This window comes from Hylobates moloch, unplaced genomic scaffold, assembly GCF_009828535.3.
Source record: "Hylobates moloch isolate HMO894 unplaced genomic scaffold, HMol_V3 SCAFFOLD_6, whole genome shotgun sequence".
NCBI classification, from domain to species: domain Eukaryota; kingdom Metazoa; phylum Chordata; class Mammalia; order Primates; family Hylobatidae; genus Hylobates; species Hylobates moloch.
The window spans coordinates 157,477,918-157,500,276 of NW_026652281.1; the positions used below are offsets into that span (position 1 = coordinate 157,477,918).

General features: G+C 51.4%; 2 protein-coding genes and 4 non-coding genes across 9 annotated transcripts; 1 reads left to right on the forward strand and 5 right to left on the reverse strand.

The window, feature by feature from the left end:
- Nucleotides 1-726: 726 nt before the first annotated feature.
- On the reverse strand, nucleotides 727-799 carry TRNAK-CUU (transfer RNA lysine (anticodon CUU)). The gene has a single exon. It is a non-coding gene; the product is annotated as a tRNA-Lys (tRNA).
- Nucleotides 800-1,173: 374 nt separating this feature from the next.
- Nucleotides 1,174-1,246, reverse strand: TRNAV-CAC (transfer RNA valine (anticodon CAC)). The gene has a single exon. It is a non-coding gene; the product is annotated as a tRNA-Val (tRNA).
- An 807-nt stretch (nucleotides 1,247-2,053) lies between these two features.
- TRIM41 (tripartite motif containing 41) lies at nucleotides 2,054-14,485 on the forward strand. 4 transcript variants are annotated; one of them, XM_032158918.2, is made up of 8 exons: nucleotides 2,054-3,558; nucleotides 9,459-9,554; nucleotides 11,388-11,618; nucleotides 12,120-12,142; nucleotides 12,336-12,463; nucleotides 12,883-13,064; nucleotides 13,641-13,704; nucleotides 14,052-14,485. In XM_032158918.2, exons 1-8 carry the CDS (start codon nucleotides 2,749-2,751, stop codon nucleotides 14,075-14,077), a joined length of 1,560 nt encoding a protein of 519 aa, XP_032014809.1. In that variant the 5' UTR covers nucleotides 2,054-2,748; the 3' UTR covers nucleotides 14,078-14,485. The 4 variants fall into 4 exon arrangements, with proteins under 4 accessions (XP_032014809.1, XP_058296236.1, XP_032014811.1 ...); XM_058440253.1 differs by having other exon boundaries at nucleotides 13,651-13,704; XM_032158920.2 differs by having other exon boundaries at nucleotides 12,883-13,058.
- A 1,037-nt stretch (nucleotides 14,486-15,522) lies between these two features.
- On the reverse strand, nucleotides 15,523-21,605 carry RACK1 (receptor for activated C kinase 1). Its single transcript, XM_032158951.2, has 7 exons — nucleotides 21,385-21,605; nucleotides 19,881-20,052; nucleotides 19,187-19,334; nucleotides 17,916-18,011; nucleotides 17,496-17,606; nucleotides 16,200-16,451; nucleotides 15,523-15,636 (listed from the first exon to the last, which is right to left on the reverse strand). Exons 1-7 carry the CDS (start codon nucleotides 21,491-21,493, stop codon nucleotides 15,571-15,573), a joined length of 954 nt encoding a protein of 317 aa, XP_032014842.2. The 5' UTR covers nucleotides 21,494-21,605; the 3' UTR covers nucleotides 15,523-15,570.
- LOC116472049 (small nucleolar RNA SNORD96 family) lies at nucleotides 19,521-19,599 on the reverse strand. Its single transcript, XR_004248962.1, has one exon. It is a non-coding gene; the product is annotated as a small nucleolar RNA SNORD96 family (small nucleolar RNA).
- On the reverse strand, nucleotides 21,007-21,074 carry LOC116472073 (small nucleolar RNA SNORD95). Its single transcript, XR_004248982.1, has one exon. It is a non-coding gene; the product is annotated as a small nucleolar RNA SNORD95 (small nucleolar RNA).
- Nucleotides 21,606-22,359: the final 754 nt, after the last annotated feature.

A 22,359-nucleotide genomic window follows, 5' to 3' on the forward strand; every position in this document is an offset into this window, starting at 1 on the left:
TCAGCCTGGAAACAGAGCAAGACTCCATCTTAAAAAGAAAAGAAAAGAAAAAAGGCCTATATTTGCAGGACTAATTTCGAGACCATCCTGGGCTCAAGGGATCCTCACACCTTGGTTTACCCAAAGTACTGGGATTACAAGCATAAACCACCGCGGCGCATGGCCCGTTTTTATCTTTATTTATGTATGGGGGAAACGTGGAGGCTGGTATTCGTGGGGCAACATCTCACAAAAATAGACTCTTAAAATCAAGAGCATAAAAAAGAATATACGGAAGACAAGTTTCTCAGATAACACAAAGCATCTTTCTTGACAGGGAGTCGAAAGCAGGTCGCAGCAAACGCGGAATCCTTCCCTCCAGCACAGCAAGTCTCACAGCAAGAAGGGGGCAGGCCGTCTGGTAAACAGAAAGTTCCTAATATGTGCTGTCCGTGGGCGAGTGGACTACAGCAAAGGGTCATGCATGCACCACAGCCCGCGGTGCTGGCCTGCAGGAATTGGTCCACAGGCACCCACCTCTCATTCTTTCTTCGAGAGTTAGAGAGGGTGCAAAGGTTGTGAGAATTCTGCTCGGGGCCTTCCACACACCGATCGGAGACCACCCGGTTAGTCCATGTTCCAGCACCCACCGTTGGTGAATCCGCTACCCACTAGGTCTTGGTACAGAGAACACCATTTGTGCACTTAGGTAACACGGCTTGCCTTAACCTTTCCAAAAGGAAATCTCGCCCAACGTGGGGCTCGAACCCACGACCCTGAGATTAAGAGTCTCATGCTCTACCGACTGAGCTAGCCGGGCAGTTATAACATAGCTATCACTTTGTCTCTGAAGACGGAGGTTACCCGCAGAGGTGTAGCCACGTTTCCACTGTACAAATACTAAGAAGCGCCTGCGCCTGGCTCTGTTCTGGGCACTAGAGCCGAGGATCTGAAATCTACGGATTCCTGTACATGTGATGGCTGCATAGGCTTCAGAAGGGAAGAGAAAGAGATTAGGTGAGGTGCGAGACCTGAATTCACACTGCGAGTATTCATTAAGGGCCTGGTATGAGTACGGGTCTCCTTCAGTTTTGCCCCAGTCCGTGTTCCTCCGAAGCCCAGGGACACACATATGTCCTTCCTGCCAGGTAAGGCTGGCCTCGGGAGAGAAGTTCTCCTGAACACACCAAAACGTGTTTCCGCCCGGTTTCGAACCGGGGACCTTTCGCGTGTGAGGCGAACGTGATAACCACTACACTACGGAAACCACCTTGCTTAGCCTGGGGCCGACGTCGTCCTGAAGCCACACATGGCTGCGAAGGCCGGGATAGCTCTAGGCCAGCGCTTTTGTAGGACAGGCCCGGGGACCCCTGCCGCGGCCGGCTGAGCGGTGTCCAGGTTCTGGGGACGGACTTGTCCACCGCAGCCGAGTCCGCAGCTCCTGTAATGGCCTAGCATAGTTCACCCACGAGGGTTCGTGGTTTTTGGCGCGTTTGATCTGACATCCTCAGAGGCCTGACCACCCCCACCTAGGAAGCACGACGTCCATCTGGAGTTTTCCCGGGAGCCGCCTTGAGAGCAGGGTAAGTCCTGCAGGCCCAGCCCTGGCGTCACGCCGTGTCTGGCACTCACTGGAGTCTGTACATAAATCATGGCCCCGTCATTTTTCTCTCATCAAACAACATTTATTTATTTATTTAGTATGTATCGACATCAAATCTCTATAAAAATAAATTTTAAAGAGCTATTTAAGCTTATTTCAACCGCACAAAGCATCTATTTCTGCAGAGATGCTGTGAGAATGTAAATGTAATGATTCGTCACCACTTTACTGCTGGGCAGTTAGGGAAGTTCATCTAAACCATGAGACAGAGTCCGGTTGGCAGTTTCCACCTTGGATGCGGAACGCCTACTACAGTTGGGGGAGGGTGGGGCGTCTGCGGCCCTACCCGCGAAGCGCTTTCTCAGGCCCCGCCCCCGGTCCGACCCGGACGACTCTCTGAGTCCTCCACAACAAAGTCGTCTGCCTAGAAGGGCCGGAAGTACTTCACGGCGCGCCGCGGACCCACCCCCTCGCTTCCGGCAACGGCTGTGGGGAGTACCGGCTGCAGTCGGCTGTGCCGGGAGGGTAGGATGGCGCCTGGCCGATGCGGTGATAGCACCGAAAGCAGACGGCCGCCAAGCGCTCCCCCAACCCCCCGAAGTTTCTCCCCAGCGGCGGGGGATGGGGGTAGGCGGTTCCTCTGTTCTGCGTTCCCCGCGGCCCCGCACAACGGAGACGTGGGCCTCCACCGTCCTAGCCCTCCCGCCCTGTTCTCTAGTGCAGACTAGAGCGTCTCCTCGCCATTTCCTGTCGCCCTGGGGCCCAGCGGGCAAAAAGGGGGAGTAGCACGACAGCGGAGGGAAGTCGGGAGCTTAGGTGGTGTGTAGACGCCGGAAGTGTTGGGAAGGAGGCCGGAAGCTAGGGGCGGGGCCAGGAAGTGAGGAGGGGCGGGGGTTTATGAGGAGTCCAAGGGAGCATTGGGGCAGATTTGCACTCAGAGCCACCTGAGGGACTTGGCGGTGGCGCCTGGCAGAGACACGGTTGTCGTCTGGGAGTAGGGAACACTGTGGCGGGGTGGGTTGTCGGGACATCTCTCTGGCTGCTCTTGGGGCGAGGTGTGGAGGGGCAGGGCTGGGGGTGGTGCCGGGTCGCCAGGGCGTCGGTAGGGAAGACCCCCGTCCCTCGCCCCCCCACGGAACCTGTACACTGGCTGGCTGGACACTAAGATGGCTGCCGTTGCCATGACACCCAACCCTGTGCAGACCCTTCAGGAGGAGGCGGTGTGCGCCATCTGCCTCGATTACTTCACGGACCCCGTGTCCATCGGCTGCGGGCACAACTTCTGCCGAGTTTGTGTAACCCAGTTGTGGGGTGGGGAGGATGAGGAGGACAGGGATGAGTTAGATCGGGAGGAGGAGGAGGAGGACGGAGAGGAGGAGGAAGTGGAGGCTGTGGGGCCTGGCGCGGGGTGGGACACCCCCATGCGGGATGAAGACTACGAGGGTGACATGGAGGAGGAGGTCGAGGAGGAAGAAGAGGGTGTGTTCTGGACCAGTGGCATGAGCAGGTCCAGCTGGGACAACATGGACTATGTGTGGGAGGAGGAGGACGAGGAGGAAGACCTGGACTACTACTTGGGGGACATGGAGGAGGACCTGAGGGGGGAGGATGAGGAGGACGAGGAGGAAGTGCTGGAGGAGGATGAGGAAGAGGATCTAGACCCCGTCACCCCACTGCCTCCGCCTCCAGCCCCTCGGAGGTGCTTCACATGCCCTCAGTGCCGAAAGAGCTTTCCTCGGCGGAGCTTCCGCCCCAACCTGCAGCTGGCCAATATGGTCCAGGTGATTCGGCAGATGCACCCAACCCCTGGTCGAGGGAGCCGCGTGACCGATCAGGGCATCTGTCCCAAACACCAAGAAGCCCTGAAGCTCTTCTGCGAGGTAGACGAAGAGGCCATCTGTGTGGTGTGCAGAGAATCCAGGAGCCACAAACAGCACAGCGTGGTGCCATTGGAGGAGGTGGTGCAGGAGTACAAGGTGAGAGAAGTACAGAGAGAAGATGGGCGTTTAGTAGGGGGCGGAGAGGAAGTAAGAGGAGCTGGGAAAAGGAAACATCTCTTCGCCCACCAAAGAACCTCATGGTATTAGTGAGCTGAGTGCTTATCTAAGCACTTACTGCCACCAAGGTGGGTTGGAATGAGAAGGATTCTGTACACAGAGCAGATGCAGTGAAGAGGACCAGGGAAGGATGGCTTCCTCAAAGCAAATAGAGCAAAGCCGGTGATGCCAGATCAGGTCTCTAGGGCTTTACCAGAAGTCTCGTTTTCTTTCGGGTGAGTCTTAAGTCTGTCCTTGACGGAGACACCTAGAGATGGAAAGAACTGGGGGCTTCAAAGGACAAGAAAAGGCTCAGAAGCAGGAACACAGAGATAACTGCTAGTGTCAGTGTCAGACCCAAATGCCCTGCACTTGCCTCCCAGTGGGTTCACCACCCACCACGATATGGCTTCAAGGACTTTGTTTGGCGCTGTGTCACTCTTATGCACTGACTAGAAAGGAGGAGCTTTTCAGTCAGAAGACCTGGCTCTGCAACTTGCATTGTCAAATCTTGATTAAGTCTCTGAGTGTCTTTGAACTTTAATTTATCCAGGATTGACAGTTAATATTCGCTGGACATTTATATGTATACCAGGCGCTGTACTAGGCACTTTTCATGGACTCTCGTTAAAACCCAAACAACACTGAGTTTGATATGTTTTCCATTCCCATTTTATAGATTGGGAAACAAAGTCAGAGAGGCTTTAAGTACCATACAGAGGGCCACAGAGCTTCAGTAATAATCGACGTAGTTATTTACTGTCCCTTCCCCTGGTGTATACTAACAGTGCCACCACCATTTGGATGTCTGTTGTTTGACTTTTCCGATGTAACTTTGTTGGAGTCTGATTCTAGTTTGACAAATATGTTGCCCCTACTTCTCATTTTGACTCTTCTTTGGACATAGGTAAAGGAGATTTGTCTGCAAGGCAGCCAGCACAAATAGCACTGCTTAGTGAAGGCCTGGATGGGTTTGAAGCAGTGGGACCGGGAGGAGGAGAGGGTAGCCTCTGTGTGGTCTGCACAGAGCTTTTTTTGTTTTATAACTCATGTTTTCAGACCTTCTCCTGATTCTTGCTGTAACTTCATTTAGGTATTATTTTCGTTACCCCAATTTTAGAGTAATGTGTCTAGGGCTTCTCAGCTCTGAGTGGCACAGCTGGACAAACCTGCATTACCTCATCACAAGTAACAATTCCTTCTACGAGTGATTTTTTTTTTTTTAAATTTTTTGAGACGGAGTCCCACTCTGTTGCCCAGGCTGAAGTGCAGTAGCATGATCTTGGCTCACTGCAGCCTTCACCTCCCGGGTTCGAGTGATTCTCCTGCTTCAGCCTCCCGAGTATCTGGGATTACAGGCGCTCGCCACCACACCTGGCTGATTTTTGTATTTTTAGTAGAGACGGGGTTTCACCATGTTGGCCAGGCTGTTCTGAAATTCCTGACCTCAGGTGATCCGCCCGTGTTGGCCTCCCAAAGTGCTGAGATTACAGACATGAGCCACCATGCCTGGCTACACAAAGATTGTTAAACCTGCCTGATTGTTGGAATTACTAGGGGAGGTTTTCAAAAATACAGTGGATCCTACCACTAGAGTTTCTGAATCACTGAGTAGGAGAATATCTTTAAAAAGCCCAGTCTAGCATGGGGATCACTGCATTGGTAACATTGCCTAGCTGTTAGTCCCTAAGTTTTTAGCAGAGACTGTGAGCTCCTGTTGTCCTTTCCATCTCCTCAGTTCCTAATTAAGCATACCCATCATATCATGTGTGGTCACTTTGTGAACAGGAACCCAGGCCAAACTATCCATGGGCATTCCACCCCTTCTCTTTCACCTCCCCCAGTAGGACTGCTCCAAGGAGCTTCTGAAACTGGATTTTAATTTGCATTAGCCAAATCTGTTCAATGCCAGCTGCCTGAAAATCCCGTATTAGGTCCTGAAGTAGGTGAGGAATTAAAAAAAGTCATCATCTCTTTTCTTTTCCTTTTTTTTTTTTTTTTTTTTTTGAGACACAGTTTCACTGTTGTTGTCCAGGCTGGAGTGCAATGGCACGATCTTGGCTCACCGCAATCTTCGCCTCTTGGATTCAGGCGATTCTCCTGCCTCAGCCTCCCGAGTAGCTGGGATTACAGGCATGCGCCACCACACCTGGCAAATTTTTTGTATTTTTAGTAGAGACGGGGTTTCTCCATGTTGGTCAGACTGATCTCGAACTCCTGACCTCAGGTGATCCGCCCACCTTGGCCTCCCAAAGTGCTAGGATTGCAGGCGTGAACCACTGCACCTGGCCATACTCTCTTTTCTTGATCTGTTTACTGCGCTCTGCAATTTGGGAGGCCATATACACGTATTTCATCTGACATTAAATGATGAGTAAATGTAAATACATAGTTTTATTGTATAGAACTAATTTGAGTGATTCCCTTTCTGACTTAGTAGGCTATTTTACAAGTGGGTCATTCTTTTTTTTTTTTTTTTTTTTGAGACGGAGTCTCGCTCTGTCGCCCAGGCTGGAGTCCAGTGGCGTGTTCTCGGCTCACTGCAAGCTCCGCCTCCCAGGTTCACGCCATTCTCCTGCCTCAGCCTCCCAGGTAGCTGGGACTACAGGCGCTTGTCACCACGCCCGGCTAATTTTTTTGTATTTTTAGTAGAGACGGGATTTCACCATGTTAGCCAGGATGGTCTCGATCTCCTGACCTTGTGATTCGCCTGCCTCCGCCTCCCAAAGTGCTGGGATTACAGGCGTGAGCACCATGCCATGCCACAAGTGGGTTATTTATTCTCTTCAGATATGTACATGCAGTAACCAACAGTAGCTTGGCAAAATGTTTTGTAAAAATTTTTTTTGTTGAATAGGTAATAACACACAAATGATATGTAAATATAGTTCCTGAACAGTTACATGTTTGTTTTGTTTTTTTTTTGAGACAGGGTCTCGCTCTGGCCAGGCTAGAATGCGGTGGCATGATCATAGCTCACTGCAGCCTTGACCTTCTGGGCTCAGGTGATCCTGAGTAGTAGCTGGGACTGGAGGTGTGTGCCATCATGCCCAGCTAATTTTTTTTTTTTTTTTTTTGTAGAGACAGGGTCTTGCTGTGTTGCTCAGGCTGGTCTTGAACCACTGGCCTCAAGCAATCTTCTCATTTTGGCCCCTCAAAGTGCTGGTATTACTGTGTCTGCCCAACAGTTAAATGTTTTGAAAATTGGCCTGGCGTGGTGGTGGGCGCCTGTAGTCCCAGCTACTCGGGAGGCTGAGGCAGGAGAATGGCGTGAACCTGGGGGAGGTGGAGCTTGCAGTGAGCCGAGATCACACCACTGCGCTCCAGCCTGGACGACAGAGCGAGACTCTGTCTCAAAAAAAAAAAAAAAAATGTTTTGAGAATTTCTCTTACAACTGGCTGGCCGCGGTGGCTCACGCCTGTAATCCCAGCACTTTGGGAGGCTGAGGCAGGTTGATCGCTTGAAGTCAGGAGTTCAAGACCAGCCTGGCCAACATGGTGAAATTCCATCTCTACTAAAAATACAAAATTAGCTGGCACGGTGGCATGCGCCTGTAATCCCAGCTACTCGGGAGGCTAGGGCAAGAGAATCGCTTGAACCTGGGAGGCAGAGGTTGCAGTGAGCCAAGATTGTGCGACTGCATTCTAGCCTGGGCAACACAGCGAGACTCCATCTCAAAAAAAAAAAAAAAAAAGAAAAGAAAATATATCTTAAATAGTACTCTGTTTGAATTTGTGCTTATTAATTTTTGTTTTTGTCAGCAATTTAGGGGCCAGGCACGGTGGCTCACACCTGTAGTCCCAGTACTTTGGGAGGCAGAGGTGGGCAGATCACTTGAGGGCAGGAGTTAAGACCATCCTGGCCAACATGGTGAAACCCCGTCTCTACTAAAAATACAAAAATTAGCCAGATGTGGTGGTGGACACCTTTAATCTCGGCTACTCGGGAGGCTGAGGCAGGAGAATCGCTTGAACCCAGGAGGTGAATGTTGCAGTGAACCGAGATGGCACCGCTGCACTCCATTCTAGGTGACGGAGCAAGACTGTGTCTCAAAAAAAAAAAAAAAAAAGAAAAACACTAAATGGTAAATTTAAGCGTTATAAATTCTGAATTAATGGAGACATTATTGACTAGAAAAGTAGAAAGTTATATCAGAAGGCCACATTTTGTGTAGTTCATGCTATTTTCATGAGTTGACTATAATTCCATTATTACTGTAATTTTGTCCACAACCACTTATCCTGTGCAGCAACTGCCGTTTGCACTCTGGCTTGGTAAACTCTTTAGTTCAGGGGTCATTATCAGGATGTCACGGGCAGCTTAAGGTATAGGGAGCAAATATTCGGTAACATTTACTGATCTTCTGCCACATGCCAGGCACTGCACTAAGTGTGCTATCCATGAGGTCCATTCTCTCCTTATTTGAAGCTGAGGAAACTGAAAGCATGGCTTGCCTGAGGTCACTTCACTTCACTCTGGTCCTGATTGGAGTCTAGGCTCGAGCTCCCCTACTCTATATTATCTCTCAGAGAAAAGGAGACAAGCTAGTAGAAGACATAAAAAAGGAAAGAGCAAATAGGTAGGGCTTATTCCACTCATTCTGGGCTAACAGCCCTTTAAAGAAAAGTATTTGGCTACAAATTGTAGAAACACAGAGCCCATGTGCCTGTTGGCTGTAACAGTTACAACCTTTGGAAGAGGGGTTTTGGTGTTCTTTCCCATTTAGCAAGTAATTGAGCAGGAGAGAAAGCAGATGAGCAGAAAGAAGCAAAGAAGTTGAAATAAGTGAAGTGTGGGCAGGGACTCCGCAGTGTCCTGGAGGAGGCACACCTGTCATTGGTGCCCTGGGAAGTCATGTATTAGATATTTCTTGGGATCACAGAGGAAGTTGGGGGTGGGGAGGATCAGGGCCATTTTCAGGGAGCTGTTTTAAAGGAAGAATACCTTGGGCCAAGTGGAGAAAGGCACTCCCAGACAGAGGGGACAGCATGGAATTATACTCAGGAAATGACAAGTAATTTTATGTGGTCAAACCTCTTAAGAGTCTGTGTGGAAGGGGTTGAGTGTAGAGGTAAGGCTGAAAGTGTGGGGTCAATGTTTTGGAAGTGGTGGTGACCCATGGAAGGGTTTTAGCATAGGAATAAAATCATCAGAAAAGTATTTAGAGAGAAAAGTTCTGGGGAAGATCGCCTGTGAAAGGGAAAGGGACCAAAGGTGAGGGCACCCCTGGAAAGACTGGTGCGGGGCTCAAGCCACTTCCCCTCAGCTGTGAGCATGGGAGCTGTCTAGTCTTGAGAGAATACACACAGGGCTGGCCGGGCGCAGTGGCTCACGCCCGTAATCTCAGCACTTCGGGAGGCTGAGGTGGGCGGATCACGAGGTCAGGAGATCGAGACCATACTGGCTAACATGGTGAGGTGAAACTACGTCTCTGCTAAAAATAAAAAAATTAGCCAGGCGTGGTGGTGGGCACCTGTAGTACCAGCTACTGGGAAGGCTGAAGCAGGAGAATCGCTTGAATCTGGGAGGCGGAGGTTCCAATGAGCCAAGATCGTGCCACTGCACTGCAGCCTGAGCGACAGAGCAAGACTATGTCTCAAAAAAAAAAAAAAAAAAAGAGAATACACACGGCTTCTGCAGACGTGCACAGAGGGATTGGAGGCTTTTGTCATCATCTGAAAGAAGGAAGTGGAGGAAGGAGTATAATACTCACTCGACACCCGTTTTGGGGGGTAGGGATCAGGCTTTGACCCATCTTGCTATAGGGAGGATTGCAGAGGTAGGCTTTGAAGGGCAGGTGCCTCTCCCAGCCCCCACTTTCCTTTTTCTATTTCCTCAGGCCAAACTGCAGGGGCACGTGGAGCCACTGAGGAAGCACCTGGAGGCTGTGCAGAAGATGAAAGCCAAGGAGGAGAGGCGAGTGACAGAACTGAAGGTGGGTGAATGTCCTCGACAGGGGCTGATGGGCATTACAGTCGAGGCAAGGAAGGTAGGGCTTCCCACTGTCACAGGTAGTGACTCGGTCCCCTGAGGAGGGGACAGCTAAGGCCTGGGAGAGGGGTAGATTCTTTCCCTGGGTGCTGAGGAGAGCAGGGCCTTAGAGAATCAGGAGGCATGTTCATTCCTGGTGCTAAAATGGAGTGGAAACTGAGGCCTGGATTGGAGGGCCTAGGTGCCTGGCCCAAGGCTGCAGAACAGGCTTTCTACCCGACACCAGAGCCTGAAGCGGGCAAAGCAAAATCCACGTAGCAGCCGTCAGAGAAGCTGCCGGCCCCAGGATCCATGCAGGCACTGGGCAGAGCAGCCCTGAGCATGAGGCGGAGACTGTCCTGGGACCGTGCTCTGTCCTGAGAGGGGGCCAGTGTGTTTAAGCTGGGGCAGGATTTAGTGTATGTTAGCACTGCAGAGACCCAATATTTCCCAGTCCAATGTTTTCTCAGCACACACACACACACACACCCTTTTTTTTTTTTTTTTTTCATTATTGCTCACCCTTCTCCAAGGAGTCTTTTAAGATATTTTTTCCATTCCCCACCTCCGGCCTGTTTTCATAACCCCAGCAGGCCCTGCTGGAATGGGCTGGCACTGTGAGCTTCATAGACCAAGCCAGGACCTCCCCTTCTGTCCCTCTTCCTTCCTCCCTTCCCAGCCAGTGCCTGGGCCTTGCCACTACCCAGGGCCCATGCTCACCGCCACCTGAACATGAGGGACTCTGCTGCTGGCAACTGCTAGGCACTGAATGGTAGAATCTGTCTGGGAGTAGGAAGTCATCGTGCTTCTGGCCAGCTGCCCAAGTTGATACTTTTGGGCTCTCCTGGGTATAGAGGTAACAGGATCTGCGTGCCCCTGGCGTAGAGTGAAGCTGACCGTGGCGGCTGTTCCCCTCAAGCGTCTGGTCAGTTAGGACCCTCCTCTGGCCTGTTACAGCGTCTGCAGCCGATGGTAACTGTTTGAAAAGTGTGCCCACCACGCAGGAAGGGCCATCCCTGGCAAATAGGGTGGGACTGGGCAGGACTTTTTTCTGTTACGGGATATTAAGTCCCTACATAATATCCTTGATTTTTGCCTCTTAGCCCACAAAGCATAAAAATATTTACTATCTGGACCTTTACAGAAAAAGTTTTTCCAAGTTCTGATCTGGGGCTGTTGGGTGACTTTCTTAAGGTCACTGTGTTTAATGGCGTCGGGACCCTAACTTCATGTTTTGATTCCTGAATTCTTGTATTTATTCATTTCAAAAATTTTTACCAAGTGTCTACTCTGATTGGCACTATGTCAGGGTCCGAGGACACTGTGGCAAACAAAGACATTCCTAGTCCCTGCCGGTGGGAGCTCATGGTACAGTGGGGGAAAGGATATTAACAGTTATGTCATTTAAACACAACGTTTCAATATTATGTGTGCCACAGAGAGATACAGTGATATTTGTGGGGTTGGTCCTGATTTAGATCTGGAGAGGTGGGAAGGGTTGTCTTGGAATATTTAAGGTTGGACCTGAAGGATGAGTCAAGTTAGGTAGAAACAGGTGGAGAGGAGTGTTCCAGGCAGAGGTTAGTGAGTTTGAAACCACTGTGCCGGGAGCAAGGGGGTGGTGTCTGGTAAGGCTGAGAAGTAAGGCCGGTAGGAGATGAGCCTCTTTCCAGGACTGTCTTGGACCCGGGGAATGTAGGGCTCCTTTGCCTTGCATTGAGAAGTGGTAGTTGCAAAACTGGAGGTTATCTTCCTATGTGTTGAGATGGTATCTGCCATCCCCTTTGCACCATTCCAGAGCCAGATGAAGTCAGAGCTGGCAGCGGTGGCCTCAGAGTTTGGGCGACTGACACGATTTCTGGCCGAAGAGCAGGCAGGGCTGGAACGGCGTCTCCGAGAGATGCATGAAGCCCAGCTGGGGCGTGCGGGAGCCGCGGCTAGTCGCCTTGCAGAGCAGGCCGCCCAGCTCAGCCGCCTGCTGGCTGAGGCCCAGGAGCGGAGCCAGCAGGGGGGTCTCCGGCTGCTCCAGGTGAGCAGCGTCCCCTCCCTGTTCCCCCAGCGTTCTGTGTTGGCGTCAGGCAGTGCTTACCAAACACCTGTCCAGAGCTGCCTCTTTTCTCCCTGGGAGGAACCCACCATGATTGAACCTGAAGACCAAAAACATGTTTTAAAGCTGGAAACAGAGTTAATGTCGAATGTGGTATGTGTGGCGATTATACCCAGTGAAAAGCATGAAGGTTCGGTTGTAGAGAGGTTTAAATGACAGTTGAGGATCCTGAAAAAGGCGAGCAAGTCATATTGTGGGAACGACAGTGTCCCTGGGCTCACAGCAGGGTGAGGCGAGTTAGGGGTGGCGAGGCATGGGGTGGTTGAAATGGATGTGTGTTCACTGAGGGCCGTGAGGGTGCTGCTTCTCCCTTCCTGCTCAGGTTCAGTCTCTGACTGGAGATCGGGGAACGCTGTCCCTGTGCAGCTGACGCTCTCTTTGTCTCTTTCTCCCTCTCCCTCTTTTTGTTTCTCTTATTCCCAGGACATCAAGGAGACTTTCAATAGGTGTGTTCCCACTCTTTGCGACCCAGTGGCATCTGGTTCCCTGTCCCTGCTTCTCTTGGGTATCCCTCTCCTCTCCTTCCTTCCCCAGGACCTGAGTTTCCATCTCCTGGACCCTCCTCTCCTTCCCCTCAGCTTTTGCTCTTCCCTCTGGGAATATCATGGTCCCACCCCCTGCCCGGTCCCCTTCCTCCAGGTGTGAAGAGGTACAGCTGCAGCCCCCAGAGGTCTGGTCCCCTGACCCGTGCCAACCCCATAGCCATGACTTCCTGACAGATGCCATTGTGAGGAAAATGAGCCGGATGTTCTGTCAGGCTGCGAGAGGTAGGGAGGTCACCTCCATGACTTTCCTTTGCCTTTCCCTTCACAGACCTGAGACTGGGTCCTGAGGGAAGTTGGGCCCCAGGGAAATTGTGGGGGTTGAGATGGAGCAGGATCCAGGCAGCCACTCTGAGGTTGAGGTTTCAAGCCATGAGCAGGTAGTCCTAGTGCAGGCAGGCCTGGAGGGTGGGGTGGGGTGGAGTGGCAGGAAGAGCCAGGCTGGGGGAAGACCGGTCAGGTGTCCTAGCAACAAGAGTGAGGAGCAAGATGAGCCTGCAGGAATCTGAGGCTGGCCCCTGGGATGGTATGAGGAGCTGGATTCAGGGAGGAAGGGGGCAGGAAAGGCCCAATCTGTGAAGTTGGCTGCTGACAGGGGAACAGCCGTTCCAGCCCTGGCGTATTTGTCCTCCCTCCCTCCCAAGTGGACCTGACGCTGGACCCCGACACGGCTCACCCGGCCCTGATGCTGTCCCCTGACCGCCGGGGAGTCCGCCTGGCAGAGCGGCGGCAGGAGGTTGCTGACCATCCCAAGCGCTTCTCGGCCGACTGCTGCGTACTGGGGGCCCAGGGCTTCCGCTCTGGCCGGCACTACTGGGAGGTAGAGGTGGGCGGGCGGCGGGGCTGGGCGGTGGGCGCTGCCCGTGAATCAACCCATCATAAAGAAAAGGTGGGCCCTGGGGGTTCCTCCGTGGGCAGCGGGGATGCCAGCTCCTCACGCCATCACCATCGCCGCCGCCGGCTCCACCTGCCCCAGCAGCCCCTGCTCCAGCGGGAAGTGTGGTGCGTGGGCACCAACGGCAAACGCTACCAGGCCCAGAGCTCCACGGAACAGACGCTGCTGAGCCCCAGTGAGAAACCACGGCGCTTTGGCGTGTACCTGGACTATGAAGCTGGGCGCCTGGGCTTCTACAATGCAGAGACTCTAGCCCACGTGCACACCTTCTCGGCCGCCTTCCTGGGCGAGCGTGTCTTTCCTTTCTTCCGGGTGCTCTCCAAGGGCACCCGCATCAAGCTCTGCCCTTGATTATCCTGCCACCCGCAGGGGCCCCTCTGTCAGCACTTGGGGGGCGGGTGGTGGAGGGTGGCCCGTAAGTTTGAGGGTTCAAAGGCTCTTCCCACTGTTTGTTATTGTGTTGCTTCCCACTCCCCCTTGACCCCAGGCCCCTGCTTCTCCCTCTAGGAGCCTAAAGAACCCTCCTGGCCTCCAGCTCGGCCTTCTCTCACCTACTATGTCTGTCCAGCAGGTCTGCATGGGTCCCTGAGAACAGCTGCTTGGTCTTCTCTCCCAGTCTGCCTAGCCCAGCCCTGGGACTGGAATTTGAGTAGGGGATGAGGGGGAAATTGTAATTTCATTCCTTAACTTCCTTTTCCCCACCCCTGCTCTTCAACCTTTCTATCAGTTCTGAGGCTGGAGAGTTGGGCAGCATCCCCATTCCAATTCCATTTTCTGCTGCAGATTTTAGCTGAGGGATTTGGAAGCCATCTGGGGAGGCAGGCTGGGCCAAAGGGTAGAGCTGGGTAATAAATGTCTATTCTCCTGGGGAGGAGGGATTCTAAACTTTCCTTCCATCCTCAATTTCTACCTCCATAGACCGGCCAGAATTTAGCTTCACTTGAGAGAGATCTGGAATGGTCGCCATGATTGAAACCACGCACCATTACATCACCCAATAAATTATTTCTTCCCTCTTCCCTTATCCAGCACTCAACTGAGGAGCAAAGCTCATCCCATCCCACACCCCTCCCAGGTCTGCTCACTGCCAGGCTCCTCTCCCCTTTGTTCAGTGGAGCTGGCTTTTCTTCCAGCCCCTTTCCATGCCTTTCATTCCATTTGGCAAGCCCTGAAGGGGAGCCTGGGGACGGGTTTGGGTCCCCAAGAGGAGAGCCTTGGGTATAATCTATTTTTCTAGGAGCCCCTTGCCTTGTCACTTGCAGCTTTCGCCCTCTGCTTTGATGGCTGAGGTGAACTAATGTTCTTTGGGAAAAGGGAAGGTGTGCTGTGGAAATAAAATGTTTATTTGCTTCTCTTGTGAGGTCTGTTCCTTCAGGTGAGGGTGTAACTCAGGATTTCTTCCTTTCCCACCCCTGCAGTGAGAAGCCACACAACTGAACTGGTTAGTTGCAGTTAAAGGCATGCTTTGCACCTGTTACCAGGCAGGCTTCTATTTCAACAGGGATGTAGACCCTGCTCCCCATTTTAATATCTTACCTAATTTACTAACTGTTCAGTCTACTTAGAGATGTTTGCCACACCTAGTTAAAAGTGAAGCCAGAAATGCCTCATCACCATTATAAATTGAGGGGAATAGGAAGTGGAGGGTGCATATGGGCCTTCAATATGCTGTAGTTGCTTAGTCATCACAGAAAACTGCAAAGGCAGTGGGGTCTCAGCCGAATTTTGAACCATTCCATCCCTGTACTGAGATTTCTATTAGAAACTGTAACTGTAGTTTAATAGCTTACTTCTGGCCTTTCACAAGGCATCTATCCTCATGAATAAACTGTGTTTGTGTGTGGGGGGGTTGAGGGCCAGGTTATAGTAGCAGTTGAAATGTTTAGTGGGGCCAACTTTATGGTTCTATTTATGAATGCTTCCAGACCAACCACCCCAAAACTTTTAACCCCTGAGGAATAAATTAGTTGTGAATTATGTTCTTCTGGTGAGAACTGCCTTGCTTTAAGAATTAAAAACCCTTGACTTTCCTCAAAGACCATGTTGATAGACTGCTAACACGAAGCTTAAGTTTTCTGAATTATGTTCAAATTTTTAGAGGAATGAGGATTCATCTTCCACTCTTATGTGTCAGGGGTTGGACCTGTGGAGTCTGCTTTTTCTAAAAATTGACTGCAACCACTTTGAAATAATCAGTTCTTTTCTTCAAGAAGGTTCCCCAGGTTGAAGGTAGGCCCTGATGATCTGCACCTGGTATGTAGGACGCTGATGGGGTTTAAGTTCACTTAGTCCATACCTTGCATCCAGTTCGCTAGTGCAAACAATGTGTAAGCAATGCAGATAGGATGGAGCTTTTTTGCATATAAGAAAAAAAAAAAACTTCTAAAAGTCAGAAAAGCCATTTTTTTTTTTATTTGTAAAGCTCTGCCATAAACTTCTAGCGCGTGCCGATGGTCACCTGCCACACTCGCACCAGGTTGTCTGTGTAGCCAGCAAACAGAGTCTGCAGGGGAGAAATGACAGTGACAGGTCAGGCTGGCATAAACTCTGCAGTCTCACTAGATTCAGCACAAGTGGCTTTCTTTTGAGATGGTCTTGCTCCATTGTCTAGGCTGGAGTGCAGGGGTGCGATCCTGGCTCACTGCAGCCTTGAGCCCCTGCAGTTCAAGAGATCCTCCCACCTCAGCCTCCAGTAGGCATGTGCCATAACGCTGTGCAGACTATAAGAAACCGCTCTCATTTTAACAGCCAGATTGTAAGTGGTGGTTATGTATTCCTTGAGGAAGAAACAGCTGATGATAAGGATCTAGACATTTGAAAACTGGTCAGATTAATTAAGGTATTAATTGAAGGCTGACAGCCACTGCGTTCCACATCAGTCTTCCCCCTGATGCAGAAACACATTCACTGGCATGGCAAACTAGGGCATCCTCATCAACCTGGCTTGTCATTTCACTTTATGCCAAAGACACTGCTCTTGTGCCTGACTGACTAGATACACTAACACAATGAGAGGGAGAAAATTAACTGGAAGCAGAGTCACCTGAGAGGACAGACCCCACTTACCTGGCCATCAGCAGACCAGGCCAGGGAGGTGCACTGGGGTGGTTCTGCCTTGCTGCTGGTACTGATAACTTCTTGCTTCAGTTCATCTACAATGATCTTTCCCTCTAAATCCCAGATCTTGATGCTGGGGCCTGTGGCAGCACACAGCCAGTAGCGGTTAGGGCTGAAGCACAGGGCGTTGATGATGTCCCCACCATCTAGCGTGTAAAGGTGTTTGCCTTCGTTGAGATCCCATAACATGGCCTGGCCATCCTGGACACAGGTAAGGTAAATCAGGACACTGTGACCTCTTCCAGATGTTAATCCTGCCCATTTCAAGATTCTGTCAGAATCAATTCTTACCTTTCCTCCATTACCCCAGGCTTCTTTGAAAGCTAATGACTCAAGTACCAATATTTATCTCTGTATACCTTTCCTTTAACGTAAGACCTTACAAACCCCATCAAAAAACCCCTCCCAACTTACATAAATCAATCATTTCTGAAAACCAGGATCCCAATCTCATCAATTGCTTCAAGAAACCAACTTTAGGCCAGGTGCGATGGCTCATGCCTGTAATCCCAGCACTTTGGGAAGCCGAGGTGGGCGGATCACCTGAGGTCAGGAGTTCAACACCAGCCTGGCCAACATGGTAAAATCCTGTCTCTACTAAAATACAAAAATTACCCAGGAATGATGGTGGGTGCCTGTAATCCTAGCTACTCAGGAGGCTGAGATGGGAGAATTGCTTGAACCTGGGAGATGGTTGCGGTGAGCCGAGATCGTGCACTGCACCCTAGCCTTGGCCGAGTGAGACTCCGTCTCAAAAAAAAAAAAAAGGCCGGGCGCGGTGGCTCACGCTTGTAATCCCAGCACTTTGGGAGGCCGAGGCGGGCGGATCACGAGGTCAGGAGATCGAGACCACGGTGAAACCCCGTCTCTACTAAAAAATACAAAAAATTAGCCAGGCGTGGTGGCGGGCGCCTGTAGTCCCAGCTACTCGGAGAGGCTGAGGCAGGAGAATGGCGTGAACCCGGGAGGCGGAGCTTGCAGTGAGCCAAGATCGCGCCACCGCACTCCAGCCTGGGCGACAGAGTGAGACTCCGTCTCAAAAAAAAAAAAAGAAAAAAACAAACAAAAAAACCAGGCTTACAGAAAGTAATCTTTTTCTTCCAGATGGTAAGCCTTAACTGTCATTTGCTGAAAGTAATCTTTGGAAACATGTTCTCAGATTGCCATTATCTCATTATCCTCCTAAAACCATCTTTGCCATTTTATGTTAGAGACACTGTCTTCCACTGAGTAGTCCCCGAATACCTTGCCTCCGGAAGCACAGAGGGATCCATCTGGAGAGACGGTCACCGTGTTCAGATAGCCTGTGTGGCCAATGTGGTTGGTCTTCAGCTTGCAGTTGGCCAGGTTCCACACCTGCACAGACGTGCGGTTGACAGGTGAACATCCTAGCGCTTGATGAGCTGGGGTCAGGCCCAACAAAAAAGGGCTTGGCAATTCTGGATACGGTAGCCATTTCTCATTCAGTAACATGTCCTGGCCACTTCACGTTAGATTATAACACATATCCAATGCAGCGTGCTGACTTACAAGGGACATCAGACCATGTGACAAGGAAAGAGTCATCTGAGGGAATCTGTAAAGCTTTCCACAGCACTTGGGAGTGTATGACCACCTGGGAGCACACCCTGACTGGTAAAGCCCCTGCCTTGGCTTGAAGCTCACCTTGACCAGCTTGTCCCAGCCGCAGGAGACGATGATAGGGTTGCTGCTGTTGGGCGAGAAGCGGACACAAGACACCCACTCTGAGTGGCTCTCATCCTGCAGAAGATGAAAAGGAAATAAGGGCAAACAGTCCTATCCTATGAAATGCCAGATCCCCCAGCCCCACCCCTCAGTAGGATGATGGCTGGCAGCACCTTTCAAAAACCAAGAACCCAAACCTTTAAGCTCAATAGAATCCCTTTAGATTCCAGACAATAAATTTTTTTTAAATTTAGAGACAGCAGCTGGATGCAGTAGCTCACGCCTCTAATCCCAGCACTTGGGGAGGGCGAGGTGAGCGGATCACCTGAGGTCAGGAGTTTGAGACCAGCCTGGCCAAAATGGTGAAACCCTGTCTCTACCAAAAATACAAAAATTAACTGGGTGTGGTGGCGGGTGCCTGTAATCCCAGCTACTGGGGAGGCTCAGGCAGGAGCACTGCTTGAACCCAAGAAGCAAAGGTTGCAGTGAGCCAAGATTGTGCCATTGCACTCCAGCCTGGGCAACGAACAAGTGAAACTTCATCTCAAAAAAAAAAAAGAAAATAAATAAAATAATAGGGCCCGGTGCAGTGGCTCATGCCTGTAATCCCAGCACTTTAGGAGGCCAAGGTGGATGGATCATGAGGTCAGGAGATCAAGACCATCTTGGCTAAGAAGGTGAAACCCCGTCTCTACTAAAAATACAAAAAATTAGCCGGACGTGGTGGCAGCCAGTAGCTGTAGCCCCAGCTACTCGGGAGGCTGAGGCAGGAGAATGTTGTGAACCCGGGAGGCAGAGCTTGCAGTGAGCCGAGATTGCGCCACTGCACTCCAGCCTGGGTGACAGACTATCTCAAAACAAAACAAAACATAATAGTAGTGATAAGGCCGGGCATGGTGACTCACGCCTGTAATCCCAGCACTTTGGGAGGCTGAGGCGGGCGGATCACCTGAGGTCAGGAGTTTGAGACTAGCCTGGCCAACATGGAGAAACCCCGTCTCTACTAAAACTACAAAACCGGGCACGGTGGCGGATGCCTCTAATCCCAGCTACTTCGGAGGCTGAGGCAGGAGAACTGCTTGAACCCAAGAGGCGGAGGTTGTGGTCAGCCGAGATCACGCCATCGTACTTCAGCCTGGGCAACAAGCAAAACTGTCTCCGGAAAAAAAAAAAAAAAAAAAAAAAGGCAAAGGTTAAGAGGGTGGGAGAGATCCTTGGAGATATGCTCTTTGACCATAGCCTCACTTTACCTGGACAGTGTATTTGCACACACCCAGGGTATTCCATAGCTTGATGGTTTTATCCCGAGATCCAGAGACAATCTGCCGGTTATCAGAGGAGAAGGCCACACTCAGCACATCCTTGGTATGGCCCACAAATCGCCTCGTGGTGGTGCCCCTGAGAGAGAGGACTTTGTCATTCTCAGACTTAGCAGACATTCTCATTCAAGGGTCAGACTGATTTCCTGGGCTTTGTCTCTGTCTCATTGCGTCACTCACACAACCCTGGATTTGGCTCTGTGATCAGAACCAAGTGACTGAGTATACGAAAGAGAAGAGCCAAGTGACTGAGTATGTGACAGAGAATCCCTTCAGAATTGCAGGACATGTCCTCACTCCCACTTGGGGATTGGCTGACAATGTCGTCTGTCATCACCAGGACCCTCTAATTCCACCTGCCAATTACCTGAGCTTTCAAGGTAAAACATGTTCAAACTGCTGCCTACTCAGAACGGTTGCACCTGGCAAAAACGTTCCACCACACTCCTCAGCAATGCTGAGTAACTTCTTCAAAGAGAGGGAGGCCAAACATCTTCTGTAGGTGCACTCTGCTTTCCAGTTCCCAAATGGACTGGATCTCCCCTGGGAAACCCGCCAATTGCATCCACCTCATTTCTGCCCAGATGTTTCCCAAGGCCCCAGAGCTAAGCGAGCAGCTACTTGCGTTGTGAGATCCCAGAGGCGCAGGGTTCCATCCCAGGAGCCTGAGAGGGCAAACTGGCCATCTGAGGAGATAACCACATCACTAACAAAGTGGGAGTGACCCCGCAGAGCACGCTGTGGAATTCCATAGTTGGTCTCATCCCTGGTCAGTTTCCACATGATGATGGTCTTATCTAAAGAAGGTAAAACAGAAGAAAAACCAGTGAGGAACCCGCAGCCCGTCTGTTAACACACTGGATAATTCACTAAGCGTCAAGGTCATGAGTGGGTTAACAACAACTAAGGACGCTTAAGGAGGGCTGGAAACAAGACTACAAGAGCAGTTACAGGCCAGGACTGAGTGGGTCTATTACAGACTAAAAACGCACGTAGGGGTAAACTGTACCCTGATAACTTTTTTGAGATGGAGTCTCGCTCCGTCGCCCAGGCTGGAGTGCAGTGGCATGATCTCGACTCACTCCAACCTCCACCTCCCGTGTTCAAGCAATTCTCCCGCCTCAGCCTCCCAAGTAGCTGGGATTACAGGCACCTGCCAGCACGTCTGGCTAATTTTTTAACTAGAGATGCGTTTTCACCATTGGCCAGGCTAGTCTCTAACTCCTGATCTCAAGTGATCCACCCGCCTCTGCCTTCCAAAGTGCTGGGATTATAGGCGTGAGCCACCGCGCCCAGCCTGTATCCTCAGAACTTAATTTAGGTGCCAGAAATACAGACACCCTTTCCTGAAACTCAGACGAACTCAACAGCCACTTTGTGTCTTCTCTGCAACCGAATGCACAGCAGTTTGTGGCTGTAGAGTAGCTGGGGCCTCCTATGCCTACCTCTGAGGGCCGACAGAAATGTAGTAACGAATGCTGGAAAAGCCACTTCAGGCGCTACACGATTGGATGCTTTTACTGAAACCTGTCCCACTCAACAAATTTTACGATTAACAGCCAGACATGATTCAAAAGTCAGACAATTCTTAACAGTGTCGGAGCAAAGCGGAAGCACAAGAAGCGTCTAAACGCAGTCAGGAACACACGGATAGGGACCGGGAGAACCAGGGTCAGAAAAAGTAGGCGGAGACTTGAGCCACGCGGTCCTCTGGAGTCCACCCGCCTCCCCACGAGCCTTGGGCCGGGCGGCAGCTCAGAAACAGCCTCTGGATTTCAGCACCGACACTCAGATGGCATGTTGGGGTCATCACCGCCCCGCCTGGCCCGTAGGCCCCCGGCCACACTACGAAGGGGAAGGCAAAAGGCATTTTAAATTTCCAGCTCTCCACCCCTCCTAGCACCTACGAGCTGATCTACATCCAGGTCCTCAACTGCAATGTGGTTCGCCCGGGTTGAGGCCTAGGCTCGGGTCCGCACGCCCCAATTCACAATGGGGCAGAGAAGTCTGTCAGTCCCCGCCAACTCGCGCGCCACCGGCCTGCCACACGACACGCGGAACCCCCCACACGACACGCAGAATCCCCCAGCCCTGTAATCTCGGGTCCTGAAATCTACCTTACTCCGTACCTCGAGAGGCGGAGAGAATCATGTCCGGGAACTGCGGAGTAGTAGCGATCTGGGTTACCCAGCCGTTGTGGCCCTTGAGGGTGCCACGAAGGGTCATCTGCTCAGTCATGGCGGCGGCGAGCGCGTGTGTCGCTGCGGCGACGAGGATGGCACTGGATAGCTTAGAGAAACTAGCGCCACAACCGCTCCCGCCGCCGCCTTGCAGTGAAAGAGAGAGAAACCCCCCCGCCGGAACCGGAAATACCCGCTCGACCATGCAAAATGGCGAGCCCCATGATACACTTCTGCTCAAGATGGCGGCGCCATGTAATGCAAAAGGCAGAGGGAAATTGCACGGCATCACAGTCCCGTTTTCCGTACAACAAAATCTGATTGCACTTTACAAATACACTCTGAAACAAGCACATTCAAGTGTTTAAAAAGGCTTCTCAGGGATGATGTAGAGCGAGAAGCGAAAGAGGTGAAGTGTACGGCACATTCCCATGAGGCCCGCCTGGCTGCTTCCCCGCCCCTATGTGGCATAGCTCGAGCTCCGCCTGTTCCACTTGGTGCGGGGAGGGTTGACAGGGCAACCCCAAGGGAGCTTAATTTTCAGTTCACTATCGTGGGTAAAAATGGGCAATTTAAATGTATTAAAATGTTAAAAATAAGCTTTAAAACTGTGCTTCCGGAGGGTGCTCTCCCCTCAAGAGGTTTTTTTTTTTTTTTTGAGACGGAGTCTCGCTCTGTCGCCCAGGCTGGAGTGCAGTGGCGCAATCTCGGCTCACTGCAAGCTCCGCCTCCCGGGTTCACGCCATTCTCCTGCCTCAGCCTCTGCGAGTAGCTGGGACCACAGGCGCCCGCCACCACGCCCGGCTAATTTTTTTTGTATTTTTAGTAGAGACGGGGTTTCACCGTGGTCTCGATCTCCTGACCTCATGATCCGCCCGCCTCGGCCTCCCAAAGTGCTGAGATTACAAGCGTGAGCCACCGCGC

Coding starts and splice junctions, on each gene's coding strand:
- TRIM41 (XM_058440252.1), top strand. CDS start 2,749: ATGGCTGCCGTTGCCATGACACCCAACCCTGTGCAGACCCTTCAGGAG. Junction 9,555..11,387: donor GGCGAGTGACAGAACTGAAG/GTGGGTGAATGT, acceptor GCACCATTCCAG/AGCCAGATGAAGTCAGAGCT. Junction 11,619..12,119: donor GGGGTCTCCGGCTGCTCCAG/GTGAGCAGCGTC, acceptor TCTTATTCCCAG/GACATCAAGGAGACTTTCAA.
- RACK1 (XM_032158951.2), bottom strand. CDS start 21,493: ATGACTGAGCAGATGACCCTTCGTGGCACCCTCAAGGGCCACAACGGC. Junction 17,607..17,915: donor GCTGGGACAAGCTGGTCAAG/GTGAGCTTCAAG, acceptor ACGTCTGTGCAG/GTGTGGAACCTGGCCAACTG. Junction 15,637..16,199: donor CCTGGTCTGCTGATGGCCAG/GTAAGTGGGGTC, acceptor TCTCCCCTGCAG/ACTCTGTTTGCTGGCTACAC.